General features: G+C 51.2%; 1 protein-coding gene and 1 long non-coding RNA gene across 5 annotated transcripts; one reads left to right on the top strand and one right to left on the bottom strand.

The window, feature by feature from the left end:
- Positions 1 to 1,567: 1,567 nt before the first annotated feature.
- ARHGAP30 (Rho GTPase activating protein 30) lies at positions 1,568 to 16,552 on the bottom strand. 4 transcript variants are annotated; one of them, NM_001191499.1, is made up of 13 exons: positions 16,171 to 16,540; positions 11,603 to 11,705; positions 9,543 to 9,687; positions 8,259 to 8,341; positions 8,032 to 8,139; positions 7,165 to 7,292; positions 6,522 to 6,693; positions 6,339 to 6,442; positions 6,185 to 6,262; positions 5,510 to 5,908; positions 4,026 to 4,291; positions 3,579 to 3,933; positions 1,568 to 2,936 (listed from the first exon to the last, which is right to left on the bottom strand). In NM_001191499.1, exons 1-13 carry the CDS (start codon positions 16,265 to 16,267, stop codon positions 2,326 to 2,328), a joined length of 2,649 nt encoding a protein of 882 aa, NP_001178428.1. In that variant the 5' UTR covers positions 16,268 to 16,540; the 3' UTR covers positions 1,568 to 2,325. The 4 variants fall into 4 exon arrangements, with proteins under 4 accessions (NP_001178428.1, XP_005203596.1, XP_059740751.1 ...); XM_005203539.5 differs by having other exon boundaries at positions 1,568 to 3,933; positions 16,171 to 16,552; XM_059884768.1 differs by having other exon boundaries at positions 1,568 to 3,933; positions 4,197 to 4,291; positions 16,171 to 16,552.
- On the top strand, positions 5,839 to 7,165 carry LOC132344818 (uncharacterized). The gene is made up of 3 exons (XR_009493825.1): positions 5,839 to 5,925; positions 6,698 to 6,788; positions 7,011 to 7,165. It is a non-coding gene; the product is annotated as an uncharacterized lncRNA (long non-coding RNA).
- Positions 16,553 to 17,017: the final 465 nt, after the last annotated feature.

Here is a 17,017-nt window from a genome sequence, read left to right as displayed (position 1 = left end):
TGCTGCGGGTTTGGATGCGGGCTTGTATAGTGTGGTTCTGCTACTGGGAAGAAACAACCCTTTGGGGTCCTGGGAGGAGGACACTGAAGTCCAAGTGGCCTTAGGCAAGAACGGGAGACGGACGATTAGCTTGGTGCTACCATTTTTCTGCTGGCCAGGGCCTTTTTAGTTCCAGAAGTGAGCTTATATCAAGAGGCACATCAGATGGAGGCAGAGGTGCCGTCTTTAAAAAGAGCTATTGGGCGGGGGCGCATCTTGAATCAGGCCACCTATTTGAAGTTTCCTATTGGCTATTAGGACATATCTGGGCATATATAAATCTGGATATGCTCATGTGTATTAGTGTTAGCCGGGCTTCCCTGGTGGCTCAGTGGTAATGAATCCTACCAGTGCAGGAGACGAAAGTTCCATCCCATGGTTGAGATCCCCTGGAGAAGGAAATGGCAACCCACTCCAGTGTTCTTGCTTGGGAAATCCCATGGACAGAGGAGCCTGGCCGGTTACATTCCGTGGGGTCGCAAAGAGTTGACAGGACTTAGTGACTAAACAGCAACATTAACCTTCGTAGTCACTCGAAGACCCCGAAGGTGTCTAGTTTTTGTGAGTCTCAGTTTCTGTGAAAGGGTATCTTAATTCCCATTCTTTTCAGTCAGGACCTACCCTTAATGGATTTGAAGTAGTGTGGTGTAAGGGAATGAGTTCAGACCCTGAGCCAGACAATTTTGGGTCTCAGACCTACCTCTGCCACTTGTTAGTTCTGAGACCTTTGGCAAACATTTTGACCTAATTAACTTTTGTTTCCTCGCCTGCAAAATGAGATACTAGAGACTTCCCTGGTGGTCCAGTGGCTAAGACTTTGTGCCCCTAATGCAGGGGAAGCCAGGTTCCATCCTTGGTCAGGGAACTAGATCCCACATGCCACAAGAATGCGTTCGCAGGCAGCAACAACAACAAAAAAAGCGCACATGCTGCAACTAAGATGGAAAATCCCACATGCTTCAATTAAGACCCAGTCCAGCCAAATAAAACTTTTTTATTTTAATGGAGTACCAGTACCAACCTTATAGAATTATTAGGTGGACTAAAAATTAAGAGCATAGATTCTATGCATGTAGGATACCTAGCATTACTGGCGTATAAAGAGCATTATGTAAATATAAGTTTCCCTTCCTCATTTCCTGACCACCATGAACCCAGCTCTCGTTTCTAGCTGTAGGTCTCCACCACGACAATTGAGGAAGAACACCCAGACAATAAAAACAGAAGAATGCAACGTTTGACCAAACATGAAAATATAACTATGCGTGCCAAGTCACCTCAGTCGTGTCTGACTTTATGACCCTGTGGACTGTAGCCTGCCAGGCTCCTTAGTCTGTTAGATTCACCAGGCAAAAATACTGGAGTGGTTTGCCATTTCCTCCTGCAGGGGATCTTCCAAGCCAGGGATGGAACCCCCATCTCTTACGTATCCTGCATTGGCAGGTGGGTTCTTTACTACTAGCACCACTTTGGAAGATATGGTATCTATCATTCAAAACTTTAGTGAGAGGAAAAAGAAACCACACTATTTATGTGTAAAAATACAGCATTTATTCTGAGATATTGCCCCTTGGGACCTGTGGCCCCAACCTGTGCAGAGAAGCAATCCCAGTGCCTGAGTGACGCCATCCCTCTTCCCTAAAATAGGAAGTTATTCCAAAGGAGAAAGAAGAGGCCAGAGAGATCTATATAAGACCTCGGTTCCTAGAGATCCAGGGAGGCAGAGGGTTGGGGAGCTGGGAAGGGAACTAGTCCCACCAACAAATATTGTGTATTCAAAGAGTTTCCTGGACATTTTTCTCCTAATCTGGAGTTAATAGGAGCAGGAGGTATCCAAGGGGCCAAGAGTAGAACAAGGATAGATAACCTCTAAAAGTGTTTGTGTGTAATGGGCTCCAACCTGGCCCTGACCCCGCTTCTCCTCTGGACTTGCATGAAGAGTTCATTGCCTCAGAGGAAGGCAGGACCTTGGCTGGAGTTCCCCCTTCATTCTTCACTTTGAGAAACAGTTAAGTTTTCCACCTACCCTTTGTTCCCTTTGGCCAGTGACCCCTCTCTCTGGGGACAGGATCTTGGTGACTCTCAGGAATCTCCTAAGGGATAAGTGCTTTGTGTCTGAGACAAGCCCAGGTAAACAGATCAGGACAGTGCTTCCCACAGTCAAAAAGAGAAGCTGGAGGGCCAAAACCTATAGAGTTGGACACTACAGCTGCTCAAGCTGCAGATGAAACAGTCCAAGACCCTGGAGACAGCTACTGTCCCTTATGCCCAGTGCTCTTGTCCTAATTACAGTCCCTCACCTCTCCCAGAGTTAGCCTGTGTTTCGAATCCGTATGATCGACGCTGGGGGGACAGAAGGGGATCAGGAGGTTGGGGTTCTCTGGGGGGCAGGCTAAACCGACTCCGGGGTCCAGACCCTTCTGTGCCCTCAGCTGGGATCTCCAGGCAGCTAAGGGGCCGGGGAGCGTAGGCAGGGATCAAGCTGTAGGGGGAGGTTTTGGGGATGAGGCTGTAGTCCCCAGCACCAGTACAAGTCTGGGTCCGCCGAACTGCCTGAGCTTCAGTCCTCTGGCGGTCCCGGGCCAGGGCCACAGCAGCATCAAAGGAAAGACTACCCCCATTCCTCCAAGAGGAGCGGGAGGCTCGGGAGCCCCAGGCCCTGTCCCCATCGAGCCGGCCAGGCTTTGGGCATGGGTTTGCTGGTGCCACATGGATCTTGCCACACATTGCACTGGGCATCTTGGCAAACTGTGGTTTGGGGGGCACCACAGGCACAGAGCGGACCTGTTGGACCTGAACGAGGGTGGAAGCCAGGCGCATGCCCACACCGCCAGCTGAGCCAAGGGGATTGGGCTGCCCCTCAGGATCCATCTCCTCCGGCCGAGGTGGCTGTGGGGCTGCCTGTTCTGCCTCAGAGGACTGGGAGTTTCCCTCTTTGGCACTGTCAACCTCCAGGCACTCTACCCGTGACCCTTCAGGAAGGGAAGCCTCTTCTACATGTTCACCTCCAGCTCTCTGGTCTCCCTCAGCTTCTCCATGTCCACACTCCCGTTCCTTGCTGATCTCCCCTGCTCCTCCTTCAGCTGCTGCTTCTGGGATCCTGCTATCTTCGCCATCTCCTTGGTCTTCTCCTGCCTCTTGACCCTCATCTCCCCTTTGTCCTTTGACCTCATCTTCTCTGCCTCCTTCACCCTCTTGTTTGTGTACAACCTCCCAGCTCTCTTCGGCAATTTGGTTTTCCTGGGCCTCATGCTCTGAGTCCTTTCCAGCTGCTACCTGGGCTTCGTCTCCTTCCTCAGCACCTTCCTGTCTCTCCGTCTTTCCTTCCTTCCCCTTGTCTTTAGCCTGCTCTCCTCCAGTTTCTCCCACACCCTTCGCTTCCTCCGTTCTCTCACCCTCCTGCTGACCTTTGGACTCCTCTGCCGTGGCCTCTGTCTCCTCTGTCTCTTCCTCACATCCTTCTTTCAAACTGTCAGTCACCTTCTGGCTCCCCTCAGCCTCTGCTCCTTCCTCAGTGGCCTCTCTGCCCTCCACACCACTCTCTGGCCTCCCCTCAGCCTCCTCGCCGGTGTCCCGTCTGCTTCCAGGCTCCACCTCGTCCTCTCCACCCTCACACAAGGCTTGCTCGCCCTCAGCCTGTCCTGAAGCCTCCTGTCTTCCGGACCCTGCCACCTTTTCCTCTTCTCTGCCTGGACCCTCCCAACTTGGGAGTTTGGGCTCCAGAAGGGGACTTAGGTCATCATAGGCACTCAGGAAGACTTCCTCCCCACTTTCCTCCTCTGTTTCAGGCCTGGGGCCAGGAGAGTCCAGGGAACAGCAGCTGGGAGCCAGGACAAACTGTGCCTCATCCAGGGACAGGTCATCTAGGGGTGGCTCCACAGAGAACTCCTCCACCTGTAAATACAGCATCATGGCTTAGGACTCGGTGGTCCTGTCCACCCTCTGGGTTCCTTAACACCCCCAAACCCAGCACAGCGCCTCCTTACCTGAGGCCCAGCTCCCAGGAGCTCCTCCAGGTAGCCCATCCCAGGGTCTTCCTCCCCAGGGGAGAAGGCTGCTCCTGCTGGTCCCGCCTTGGCCACCTCCCCGTCCTCCACCCCCACCCACTCAGGTTCTGAGCTGCTTGAGTCCTCTAGGAAGGAGAAGGAATCCTGCACCTCCTGGGACAGGCAGTCCTCCAGGGCAGGGGCCACGTCCACTGGGCCCGAGTCAGCCGAGGGACCTGGGGCTGGACTTGCCTCCAACTTCTCATCTGTTGGGAGAGAGAGAGTCCCAGGGATACTAAGGTCAAGACCAGCTCTGACCCTTTCCAAGGTCAGTCTTCCTAGCACTGCTTACAGTATGGGCCCAACATTCCCAGCATAGATGCTTCCTGTGGCTAATCCTCTCTGACCAGTATCCCTAACTATTGGCTTATAGCCACCTTTTAGAGCTCCTGCCAGGCGCCAAGCACTGTGCTGGATGTTTTATAATGCATTGCTTTATTTTCTCCACAAGACAAGTTTATAATGTCAGGTATATATCCCCATTATATATATGAGGAAGTTGAGACTCAGAGAAATGTATCCAAGTGCCACAAACAAGTGGCACAGCCCAAATTTGAATCCCAGTCTGCTTTACTCTGCAGTCGTTATCCTTACCCACTACCCAGGGCTGCCTCAGTACTTCTCATTATTGACACTTAGGAACTGGAGTCAGAGCACAGATCAGATTCCAGCTGTGCCACCTCCTACCAAATTGCTTAACATAAGTCTCAGTTTCCACTGCTGTAATGTAAGGACAATAACAATACCTGAGTCAACACTATGAGAAAATGAAACGAGCTAATGCCTTCAAAATCCTTAAAGCATATCATAAGCTCTCAACTACTGTTAGCTATTCTTATTCATGTTGTTGTTATTATTTTTGTGATGCACAGGCTTAGTTTCCCTGAGCATGTGGAATCTTTCTGGAGCAGGGATTGAACCCATGTCACCTGTTAATGTGTCTGTGCTCAGTCATGTCCAACTCTGTGCAACCCAATGGACGGTAGCCTTCCAGGCTCCTCTGCCCATGGAATTTTCCGAACAAGAATACTGGAGTGGGTTGTCATTTCCTTCTCCAGAGGATCTTCCCAACCCAGGGATCGAACCCAGGTCTCTTGCCTCTCCTGCATTGTCAGGCAGATTCTTTACCACTGAGCTACCTGGATAGCCAACTATTATATCTTCCTACTTTGTACTTAGTAATCCCTACTGTGTATATCTGACACAAATCCCCATTCTTGGGTGTATCAGTGATCTAAGGCTGCCAGAGAGCCTTTCTATGTGAAGCTCATATAACCTAATAATATTACTGGATTCCCTCAATCTTGAATTTGGAAAGGCAGCTAAAGATAACCACCACAGTCCAGGGCAGATTCCCAGCTTCAGAGCCTCAGCCTAGAGTTCTAGTCCCTTCTCCCAGTCCTTGGCAATCCTTGGGTCCTCACCTGGGGGGCCAGGGCCAAGGCCGGGGCCAGGACCGGGGCCAGAGGCAGGGCTTGGCCGGGGCTGTAGGGCAGGGCGTTCAAGACCACGGGCAAATCCCGCCAAGGAGATAGAGATGTTGTTTGCGGATATGTTGAGCATATTGCTGATGTGTGCTGGGAGGTTGACATCGTAGGGCTCTGAGATATGGACACCAGCACGGCGCTCTGCATGGCTGCTGCCCCCAACACGGACTGCTGACCGCCCAGGTCGTGGTGTGCCAGGCTCAGAGCTCGTGCCACCCAGCGCCTCTGGGTCGGGCTCCTGCTCACACTCTGCCGCTTCTACGGAATCATTCTCCAGGCTTTCCGTCAGCAGTGGGCCTGGCCGAGGACTGTTGGATCCGACCAGCCCCTCTGGTTCTGTGGAGGAGAGAAAGGTAGACCATAACCTCAGCCACAAGGGGCCTGGACACACCTCAGAAAGGCTCTGGAGAGTGCCCTCTGTTTTGTCTATAGCCTGGAAGGCACCAGGCCCAGCTTCCCTTAGCCACCACTGCCAACCCTTCACAACAAGCTGAGCGGAGGTCACCCCACCAACACATATTTAGGAACGCCCTCCCTTCCCTGGAAATGGGAGTCACTGGCCATCCCTACCCTTACCCCACCCCACATACACGAGTGCACACCTATACTCACCATCACTAACCCCAGCCACAGCACTCAGCGAGTCCATGCTCTTGGCTGGCCGCAGAGTCCCCTTATCAGATTTGTCCTCTGCAAGACAGGGATGTCCATAGAGCCAGGACCTAGTGCACCTCAGCAGAACTCCCCCAAATCTCTGCAGACTTACCCCTGTCCTCAGCCCCCCGTGGAAGTTTGCGTTTGGTCTCATGGCCAGAGCGACCCAGGTTGAAGATGGATCTCCACTTCCTGACCTTCAGAGACCCCTTCCTCCTGGAAGGAATGGAGAAATCACTGCAGTTGGAGCCTGACGGCCAGTGCAGGGGAGAAGGGCCCAGGAAGAAGGCCTTACTTGTGCTCTGCAATCTCTATGATGGTGTGGTAGGGCCGCATCTGGGGGGGTCCGTCACCAGCCTGCAGGATGCTAGGCAGATTGTAGGGCAGGGACCGTGGCATAAGGTCCTCAGGGCTGCCTGACACCCGGACCCCTGGAAGTGACCGCCATCCACTTTCCACTTCACTACCTAGGAAAAGAAAGAGGAATTGGCCAGCCCGGAACAGAAAGAGGACTTCGGGTACCCACCCCCTAACTGCATCCTCCCACTCACTAACTACCAAGGTAGGGGATATACCTGGAGGTCAATCCTCTGTGCTCAAGAGGAAGTCCTCAGGGACATAGAGGTCAGGAGATCCCAGGACATTCGCCCAGTGGACTGGGGGTGGGAATGATCAGTCACTAGCCTCGAGAACTGGGATGGGTGTTGATTAAGAGGTCAAGCTATGCCCTAGACTGAGCGTGGAAGAGGCCCGCTCAAGTCCTGACTGTACCATTCTTCTGCAGGGTCTTCTCCACAAGACCATAAGAACTTAGGAGACTCAGTCCTGTCATCTGCACAGCGGGGAGACTGAACTGGATGATCTTGGGGGCCTTCTCTAACTCCGATGTGACTCCCCAGGCAGAGAGTGGTGATGTGGGGGGTGGGAAGGACACTGACCAGAGAGAGCAGCACCCCCAAAAAGCTGGTCCACATGTGTGAGGATGAACTCAACGACGATGGACTGCACACGCACCTCCATGAAGGCTGCTGTCCCATTGAAGCCTGAGGCCTCTATGTCCTTTGACCTGTGGAGGTGTGGATTATGCCCCGCAGCCCCACCGCATCTCCCCATTCAAATTCTCCCTAAAAATACCTTATACCCTTTCCTCTGAATGCCATTAAACCCATTCCATCTTTTAATCAACATGCATGATTCAAGTCTCAAAGGGCCACTTCCTCCAGGAAGCCTTCTTGGACACCCTCCTCAGGATATTAGTCTCTACCTCCTCTGCCCACCAGGGTGCCTGTGTATGCACCACAGGGAGTGACATGCAGGCTACTTCTCCAAGATATTTGCTCAACAAACATTTGACAAGGCCCATCCCACCCCTACCTCCCCCCAACCCCCCCACAGCCCCCCCAGCTCCCACACTCTGCACCGCCCCCATCTCCTGTCCTGCTCCAGTCCCTGAGCTAAATGACCACAGTATAAGAAAACATAAAGGCCCAGAAATTCCCTGGTGCTCCTGTGGTTAGGATTCTACCCTTCCACTGCAGAGGGCACAGATTTGATCCCTGGACAGGGAACAAAGAGCCTATGTGCTACTCAGTGTAGCCAAAAATAAAAGAAAACACAAAGGCCCCATCCTTAGGGACTTTACTCAAGCTCAGAGAAAGGGCTCGCATAGGTGAGCCACACCGTGTAACCCTGAGCCTTCCTGTTCTAACTGGGTGAGAGCCCTCTCCAGTACCACACAGCCACACTCCGTCCTCAAGCAGCTCCTCAGGGGCTAGGCTCGGCCAGGACACCACACATGCACCCACCTCAGCAGGTTGGGGGCCCACACGATGGCCAGGTTGCGCGCGTGCATGTTGGTCTGGGCACTGAATGAGGCCATGTGCACCAGGTGCCTCATGAGGAACTCCAGGGTCCTGCAGAAAGGGGGCGTCAAGGGGCCGAGCTCACACAGGGTGGGGGCCGGAAGAGAAGCGACGAGTCAAGGCCCCAGGTAAAGCGCAAGCCCGGGCTTAGCAGGGGGAGCCCCACACACCTGTAATTGGGGACCGGAAGTTCTTGAAGCACCTCTAGGATCTTGACCAAGCGCTCAGGTTCCAGTTGTACTGCCACAGCCTCCTGGTTGGGAGCAAGGGGCAGGAGTCGGTGATGCAGTGCTGCCCCAGCGTCCTCCCCAGACCTCTGAGCCAAACTCTCAGAAACAGTCTGTGCTCAACCCCACGCCATCCCCCAACCCTGGATCTTCGTAGCACACTGAAGTAGCAGACAGAACTTGGGTCCCACAGAGACCTGCCGCTGCCTCTTGGCCATGCCACTTAGGGCTTTGTGACCATGAGCAGCTCCTGCCACCTCTCTGCCTGAGCATCCTCATCAACTGTGCTCTGGTACTGGAAAACACTCGGGGTTTCATCCTGTGGGTGCGCCAGGGGCTGTGGTTTATTTCAGGGTGTCCGGGAAGACCTATGCCCACCCAGCCTGGTCTATTTGGGCTGAATGGCATGCCCTGGCTGTTTAGGATCTGTAAATGATGTCATGCTCAATAAAATGCAACTTAATTTAAAAGTGTTACTCAAGGCAGTTCCCTGGGGGTCTCCCGTCTTAGTGGTTAAGAAGCTCTCACAGTCGAGGGCCCTGTTTCAATCACTGGTCAGGGAGCTAAAATCCCATAAGCCAGAAGGTGCAACCAATAAATAAATAAATACTTTAAAAAATATAAGTAAAAATGTTACTCAGTTCAAGATGGCGCTTCTGCCATGTATTTTCTTTCCCTTTAAAACATTATTTATGTATTTGGCTGTGCCGGGTCTTAGTTGTGGCGTGTGGGATCCAGTCCCTTGACCAGGGATTGAACCCTGGCCCCCTGCACTGGGACCGGGAGCCTTAGCCACTGGTCCACCAGGGAAATCCTGTCATGTATCCAAGAGATGTTCAACACACAAATCACAGTTCACAGAAGGGCACATTTGAAAAACATCTGGCTTCCTGAAAGTGTTCTCATTCTCTGAAATGTAGGGAAGCTCTGGTCTAGGTGATTTCCAAGGGCTTTCCAGTGGCTGCTCCCACCCACCCCCGCCCCCCCGCCTCCCCGCCCCCGTCTCCCCCTGCACTGGGTGCAGTTTGCAGGCCTTGGGGAAAAGAGGGGCGGGGGAGGGCGGAGATGGCAGGACCGGGAGACTTGTAGGGAAGGGTCTTGTCGTTTCCATGTGGTCTCCGTCATGCGGGGTCCCTAGGACTCTGTCTGGCATTAGAATCATCTGGGATGTCGCATCAGAGCGGCCACCCTCAGCCTTCTCTCCCACTCCCCTTCCACTCAACTCACAGCAAACTTGTCATAGAGCCGATAAGTGAGCAGTGGGTCCGGCAGCTCTCTGAAGTAGGCCTTGCACAGGGAGGAGACACAGTGAATGTCCTGAAGGTAAACATCTCGCCGCAGGTCTGGCTTCCGTTCAGTCTCAAATTCCTGCCTGGGGAGGTGCAGAGTAGTCAGGAGTGGCGGGGGTCTGGGGCAACGTGTGGAGAGCAGGAGCTGTAGAGATGGGCTCCAGGCAGGGTCGAGGGCCAATATGTATGAAACTTGGAAGGAAGAGGCTGGGGCGTGTATATGCGTGAGGCAGCAAGCTTAAGGCATTGTTCTTGTCAACATGCAGTTGATGTGAGGTGGATGAGTGGACCTATGCATGAACAGGATACATGTCAGGATGTAGAGGTGTCAGCGGCAGCATAGGGGTATGTAGGAGTCAGTAGAAGTGGAGGAATGAGCCTAAAATGTGTGTTCCTGGCTACATGCAAAGATGGATGCGACTAAGTCTTAGAAGGAAACGTAAGTGTAAATCTTCATGACCTTGGACTAGGCAACAGTTTCTTGGATATGACACAAAAAGCACAAGCAACCAAGGAAAAAAATACATAAATTTAACATCAAAGTTACAAACCATTGTGTGAGAAAGGACACTATCAAGAAAATGAAGAAAACCCACAGAACGGGAGAACATATATTTGCAAGTCATAGATTTAGTCAGTATCTAATATTCAGAATATATGTTATGAATATAAAGAACTCCTACAACTCAAAACAGACAAATAACCTAATTTTTTTAATGAACAAAGTTGATGAATAGACATTTCTCCAAAGAAGATATACAAATGACTAATAAGCACACAGAAAGTATTTGACATCATTAGCTATTAGGAAAATGCAAATACAGATGAAATATCACTTCACACCATTATGATGGCTATAATCAAAAAGACACACAGTAACAAACATTGACAGGGATGTGGGGAAATTGGAACCCTCATACATTGCTGGTAGGGATGGAAAATGACACAACTGCTGTGGGAAATTGTGTGACAGTTTCTTTAAAAGTTCAACATAGAGTTACCATAGTGATAGTGAAGTCGCTGACTCTTTGCAACCCCATGGACAGTAGCCAACCAGGCTCCTCCGTCCACGGGATTTTCCAGGCAAGAATACTGGAGTGGGTTGCCATTTCCTTCTCCAGGGGATCTTCCCGACCCAGGAATCGAACCTGGGTCTCCCGCATTGTAGGCAGAGTCTTTACAGTCTGAGCCACCAGGGAAGTCCCAAACCATAGAGTTACCATACGACCCAGCAATTCCACTTTTAGGAATATACTCAAGAGAATCGAAATCATATGTCCACACAAATACTCGTACACAAAATGTTTATAGCAGCGTTACTCATAACAGCCAAAAGGTAGGAACAACCCAAATAGCCATCAACTGATAAATGGGTAAACCAGATGTGATAACACCCCACAACGGAATATTTTTCAGCCATAAAAAGAAATGAAGTACTGGTGCATGCAACAACATGTATGAACCCTGAAAACATGCTAAGTGAAAAAAAAGCCAGCCATAGAAAGTTACCATTATGTGATCCCATTTATGTGAAATGTCCGGAATAGGCAACTCCATAGACTGAAAGTAGACTCGGGGCTGGGCGGGGAGGGAAATGTGGAGTGACCGTGGGTACAGGGTTTCTTTGGAGTTGATGCTCTGGAATTAGTGGTGGAGGTTGCACAGCCTTGTAAATATACTAAAAACCATGGAATTTTACAGTTTCACATGGGGAATTTTATGGCCAGTGAATTATATCTAAATCTGTCTGTAAAGCTGGGTGGGTACACGTGGGAGCGGAGGAGTGTGTGTATGTGTGCATGTGCGTATGCACAGTCATGCGTCTGTGCAGGCTAGCCTGTGGAAAGTGTGGGGCATGGTGTCAGCCTGTCCTGAGGAGACTAGAGCTCCGCCCTTGGACAGTACCTATCACCTGTGTTTCCTTCTCCCCAATTCCCCTCACCCCTCTGGCTTCCTGGCCTCATGGCCACAGAGCCCTCCCCTCACTGCCTGACTCACCGGAGCTTCTGGATGTTGGAAGAGACCCCTGAGAGGCGGTAGATCCCGTCCACCACTCCATACTCCTCCACAAACTCTGCACAGCTCCTTAGCACCTGGGGCACTGGGGGACACAGAAGGCGCAGAGAAAAGTCAGAAGATCTGGGAGACTAGAGACCCCAGAGCGTCTGAGAAATGGACACATCAGGGAAGTCAAACATGGAATAAACACTTGTCAGAAAGATTCTTGCAGGATATCAGCTCCAGCCTGCCAACCTGTTATAATCTCTCTGCCCATTGGTTCTAGAGTCTTGGCATAAATTCCCCTAGTGAGGGTGAGATCACTGCCTCCCCAGACTGCCCATTCCCATTAGAAATATCTGCCTTTGTTGACCTGAAATTTCTCTCTCTGTAATTACTAGTTGGTACTACAAAAATTTTAGAGGGACAGCAATGCAGTTGGAAGAGGTAAAAAACTGGTCTTCAAAGTGCATTTACTAACACTCTACAGAAGTGAAAGGAACATTAATTCTTCCAACCAGGATGGAACAGAGCTGGTGGGCATTATTGTGAAGCACCTTCTCTGGTTAGTGAGTGCATGGATGTTAGATCTATCATACGAAGGTACACAAAATTGTAACAGACCTTCAAACTGGTCCATTCAGGAGAAAAGCACCTATGTGCCAAGCACTGTGCATTAGACATGAAAACAGAGGATCAAAGAAGTAATGAGTGCCCAATATCAACCTGATAGAGCCAGAATTCAAATCCAAGAATGCAAAAAACTGTATTATTTCCCCCTGCCTTAGAGCCTTCCCCAGTTACTGGACTGTAAGCCCCTTAAGGACAAGATCTAAGTGTGATCCATCTTGCTTTTCCTCATCTTATCTGTCATGGTGTCTCAATCATGGGAAAACCTCAAAAACCATGCGTTGAATCTCATCTCCACAAGTCCACAAAGGTATTTCTCTAAAGCACTTCCATGCTTGAAATCCTTTGCTACATATAGACTCTGCTCCACCCCAATCTTCAATGCTTAGCTTACAAACACAGAATAAAATAAAATCTTCTCAACAGGTATACTGCATAAGACCCTTCACAAACCAGATCCAACTGCCATCCAGCCTTACCAGTTCCAGCCAGCCCCGTCTCCGCATGCCGCCCCGCCCAGTAAATCCTATGGTCCAGCCCTTTGCTGTTCCTTGAACAAGCCTTGGTACCATCACTCATGTTTTCCCTTGCTTGGAATGCCTTCCTCTCTGTCTCTGCCCGGTGAATCCCTATGCATTCCTCAAAACACACCTCAGACATCACTTCCAGTTCTAAACTCTTTGCTGATACCTGTATTATAGTTCCCACGGTCCTTTGTTTATATCTGTACTATAGTGCTTATTGTACTTTGTTATGATTAGTATATTTTGTATCTATACCTTCTGACAAATAGTGACATCCTCCCCAGCATCTAGCACAGTGTTGAAACAGAGCAGGTGCTCAACAGATGTTTATTAAATTACTCAACGAATTAGTCAATGAATTGGAGATTTAATAGAGAATATTGCCTAAGACTGAGATGCAGCAGAGAAAACCCTGTCTTGTGTGCATCAGAAAAAGATGTGCTTCTCCTAAGCCACCTATATTTTTCAGGTGGGCTTTATGAATTTTATATCTGATTATGTTTACTTCTTTAACTGTCAGGAAGCCCATATCTTGGAACCATATGGAACTACTTGAAATGCATTTCTGGGCACTGAGCTCACCCTACTTGTTTTCCCTTCACCTTAATTCCTTCAGTCATTTATTCTTTTTATTTGGCGTTTTGGAAGTCATCCATCCCAAGCTCATTGTGGAATTAAGTAAGTTAGAAATACAGACTGAAGAAAATAATAAATCCATCAAACACTATTTTAAACCCTTCTTGTATGACCTGGTGTCCACACCCTTTACCCTCGTGCACCCCAGAATGAGGACTTGGGTAGGAGAAGGAAAGCACCAAGGCTGCACAGTTTTTTTGAAGGCTGCAAAATTTAAGGAAGCACTCACTCTTAGGGTCATGCCAGAGCCAGCTGTGCACATAAATGATCTTGAGAGTGAATGCCTCCTTAAGAAAGAGGCACCTAGGGCACTTGCCTGGCCCTGAGCGTGAGAGCTTCCTTAAATTGTGCCCTCGTCACTTCTCTTGCCTCATCTTAGTCCTGGCCCTACAGTTCGACGTCCATCGCTTCAGGATCTTTTTTTTTTTTTTGCCAGGGTCTCCCAACCTCAGGTTCCCAGCATTGAATGCTCCTCATTCAAGCTGTTGCTCTACTCTAATGCTACCCCAGCTCTTTTAGCCATCACTCTGTTAACTCATAATTGCTGTCACCTAAATCCCAAGCTCTTTTCACATGAACTGCAACGAAGTCAGGTCTTCCCCATCCTTCTCTGTTGATTTTTGAACCTCCAGAGGAGGCCTTGAAAGAAGACATGGAGAGCCTAAGGAGTCAAAGCCATAGAGGAAATGGGTCAAGGAGATGGGGGAAGAGATAATAGGATCAGAGTGATGGAGGAGTCAAGGAGACAGAGATAAGAGAAATAGGGTCAGAGATAAAAGACTCAGAGTTGGGGTGGTAGAGTCAAAGAGAGTCAAAGGGTGGGTCAGGGAGGACGGCCTGAAGCTTAGAAACCCGGAGAATCAGAAACCTGAGCAAGGTCTCAAAGAGTTAAAGTTTAGGAAAAGGAAGAACTCAACACACATAAGGGCTTAGGAAGGAAGAGACCTACCTGAGGCAAAGAGCTGGGAGAGGTTGCTGAAATGGAGCACAGCAGCAAGGATTTGGGAACCCAAGATAATCAGGATAAATTAACCAGAAACACAGCTTTCCATTGGCCTGGACTTTCACTTTTGCTGGGTCTTAGCTTAAAGAGAGAAGCGGTTATGGCTTCTCTCTATCCTTCAACTTTCCACCTGTCTGTGCTAGGAGGAGCTGGGGGAAGGGGAGAAGGCTGCTGCTGCTGCCCTGCTGCCTAAGATTCTCCTCTACCCTTGGACTTTGGTGAAGGGCAGGAGGTGCTTCTCTCTATCTCTCTTTGGGATTCATTAGGATCTGGACCCAGCAACCTGTCTGTCCCTTCCAGAGAACATGCCCTGCACCATCTGAGGCCAGGAAGGTTACAGGAGTGGGATCTGGGTTGGCTGTGGGGTCAGCGTTTCAACATGAGGTTGGCTTCAACATGGGGGTACAGGGAAGGACAGTGCCAGGATGAGGAGGCTGAACTGAGGGTTTGCAGAGAACTAGAAGAACATCAGCCCCAGCTAAAGCATGTGGCCCTCAGCCAAGAGCCATCTTTCTCAAGATTGTGATTCCTCTTGTCAGCCCTGCGCTGGCTGCTGGGCTCTGCCCCAAGAGAAGAGAAAGGTGCAGAGAAACCACTTCAGCTGTTGTACACCCTTCCTTGGGGCCCGGGTTTTCCCTTAAGCGAGGCCTGTGGGGATGGGGGCCTCTGGGGGAGGAGAAAAGGGGAAGGAGGCATCTGGAGACACAGGGGCGGGCCTAAGAGCAGGAAATGAGCTGGGACCCACCGTCACCCTGCCTCCACTGCAGGCACCACAGCCCAGAGCAGAGAAGAGGACAAAGAGGAAATGACAGATTGGGGTGGGGTTGGGGGGGGGAGGCAATAGAAATCGTGTCCTTCTTTGGGAGGAGCTCAAAGTACCAAAAAACAAGCTGGGCTGGGCAAGTCAGAATATATGCATTCAATTCCAAGTCAAATCAAGAAATGTTTCTGAGTGTCTACTCCACACCAAGCATAGTTGGGGGCCAGTGTTGTTCTGGCCCTGCTGGTTCCCAAGCCCCTCCGAGGCAATCCAGGGAAGGTGCTGTCCACAGGCAGTCCTCACACCCACCTTCCTTTGTACCCTCCACCCCCACCTTCAAACCAGGCTCAGGCCATCCCTCTTACTCTTCTGGTGTTCCCCATTTTAGCAGCTTCTCGCCTTACCCTCCACCTTGAACCTGCTTCTCCTTTGCACAGGGAGAACCAGAGAATCACAGAGACTGGGGGAGGGGACCACCCCTACCCCACATCTTCACCTGTGGCCCAGCAAGGCTGCAAAGAGACCAGAGCCCCGTAACCTCTTCTCCTCCAACCAGGAAATCCCCGTCCTTCCCATGTACCACCTCACCCTCTCCAGGGGCCCTTCTATGCCTTCTTTCATTCAGACCCAAGGACTGTCCATGCTCCTCAGCCACTCATTTCCTGACCCTGTCCCCTCAGCCTTCCTCTCCTGTCCCATAGCTGTCATCTTCTCACTGCTACTTCTTCTCCCTCTCCCGGGTTTCCAGTCTTTCCATCCTCTCCTGTCAAGTGTCCTCATTCTCATCCCCAGGCTCTTCACCCCAGGCGGTCCCACGGAAGAGCTCCTTGGCCTTCTTCACCAAGCCACATTTCCTGCCCTGCCTACGCATCAGCCTCCTGGGGTGACCCCACGCCTCTGCCCCTTCTCCACGAGCTCCCAGAAAAACTGCTTCTGTACCCTCAAATTCGATCAGGCTGGAGAAGCCCCATGCCTCTCCATCCACCCAACAGCAGCTCCGGGCTAGCCTCCTTACCCTCCTGGCCTGAGTGCTGCAGGTGCTCCTGCAAGTCACACCCAAACACCCGCTCCTTTGAGCTGCCCTTCTTCTTTCCTTTCTGCCGAGACTTCATGGCCGGAGCCCCAGGGCCCTGGCCCAGCCACCTCGGTCCCCCAAGACCTTTGCCCTACTAGTCCCCCATGGGATCCCAAGCCAGCCTCTGGGTTTGGCCTGGCCCCAGGGGGGCAGGGCTCAGAACTGGGGGTGGAGAGTGGCCTGGGCAACAGGCAGCAGCTCCTGCCTCTGGGGCCCCGGCCACACGGAAGCAGCTGTGGAAGAGGAAGCTGCTAGGACCCCGGCAAGAAGCTGTGTCTCGTGGCCGGGACTGGCACTCGCCCTTCTCGCCCTGCTCAGCCCTGGGGCGGCAGGAAGCCGTGCAGCTCCTTAAACCCGCTTCCTGTTAGAGCATCTTTGCAACCACAGGGCTGGGGTGGGGGAGGTAGCTGACATTCACATCCTCACCCATTGCTGGGCCTCTGCTCATTGGTCAAGAGGAGGTGATGTCAGAGCCCTTCGGTGGGGTGGTAGCGCCTGGGGCACAAGCAGGTGACTGGCACTCTTAGAGACAAGAATCCTGGGGTCTGAGGTTGATACCCCAAAACTGCCTGGGAGCAGAGCAACGCAGGACTGTTCAGGACACACCAAGGAGGCAGGAGGCCCAGCCTCCGACTCTTACAGGCCTGCAGTGTCATTCGAGCTAGGCCTCAGTTTCCACACATATGAAAAAATGAAGAGTAGACTAAGATGACCTTTAAATCCTTCCAACTCTAATATCCTGTGGAACCCATCTGAGTTTTGGGTTCTTTGACCATAAACATTTTAA

The sequence above is a fragment of the Bos taurus genome, chromosome 3 (assembly GCF_002263795.3).
Source record: "Bos taurus isolate L1 Dominette 01449 registration number 42190680 breed Hereford chromosome 3, ARS-UCD2.0, whole genome shotgun sequence".
Taxonomy (NCBI): Eukaryota; Metazoa; Chordata; class Mammalia; order Artiodactyla; family Bovidae; genus Bos; species Bos taurus.
This window is presented reverse-complemented; position numbering and strand designations above follow the sequence as displayed.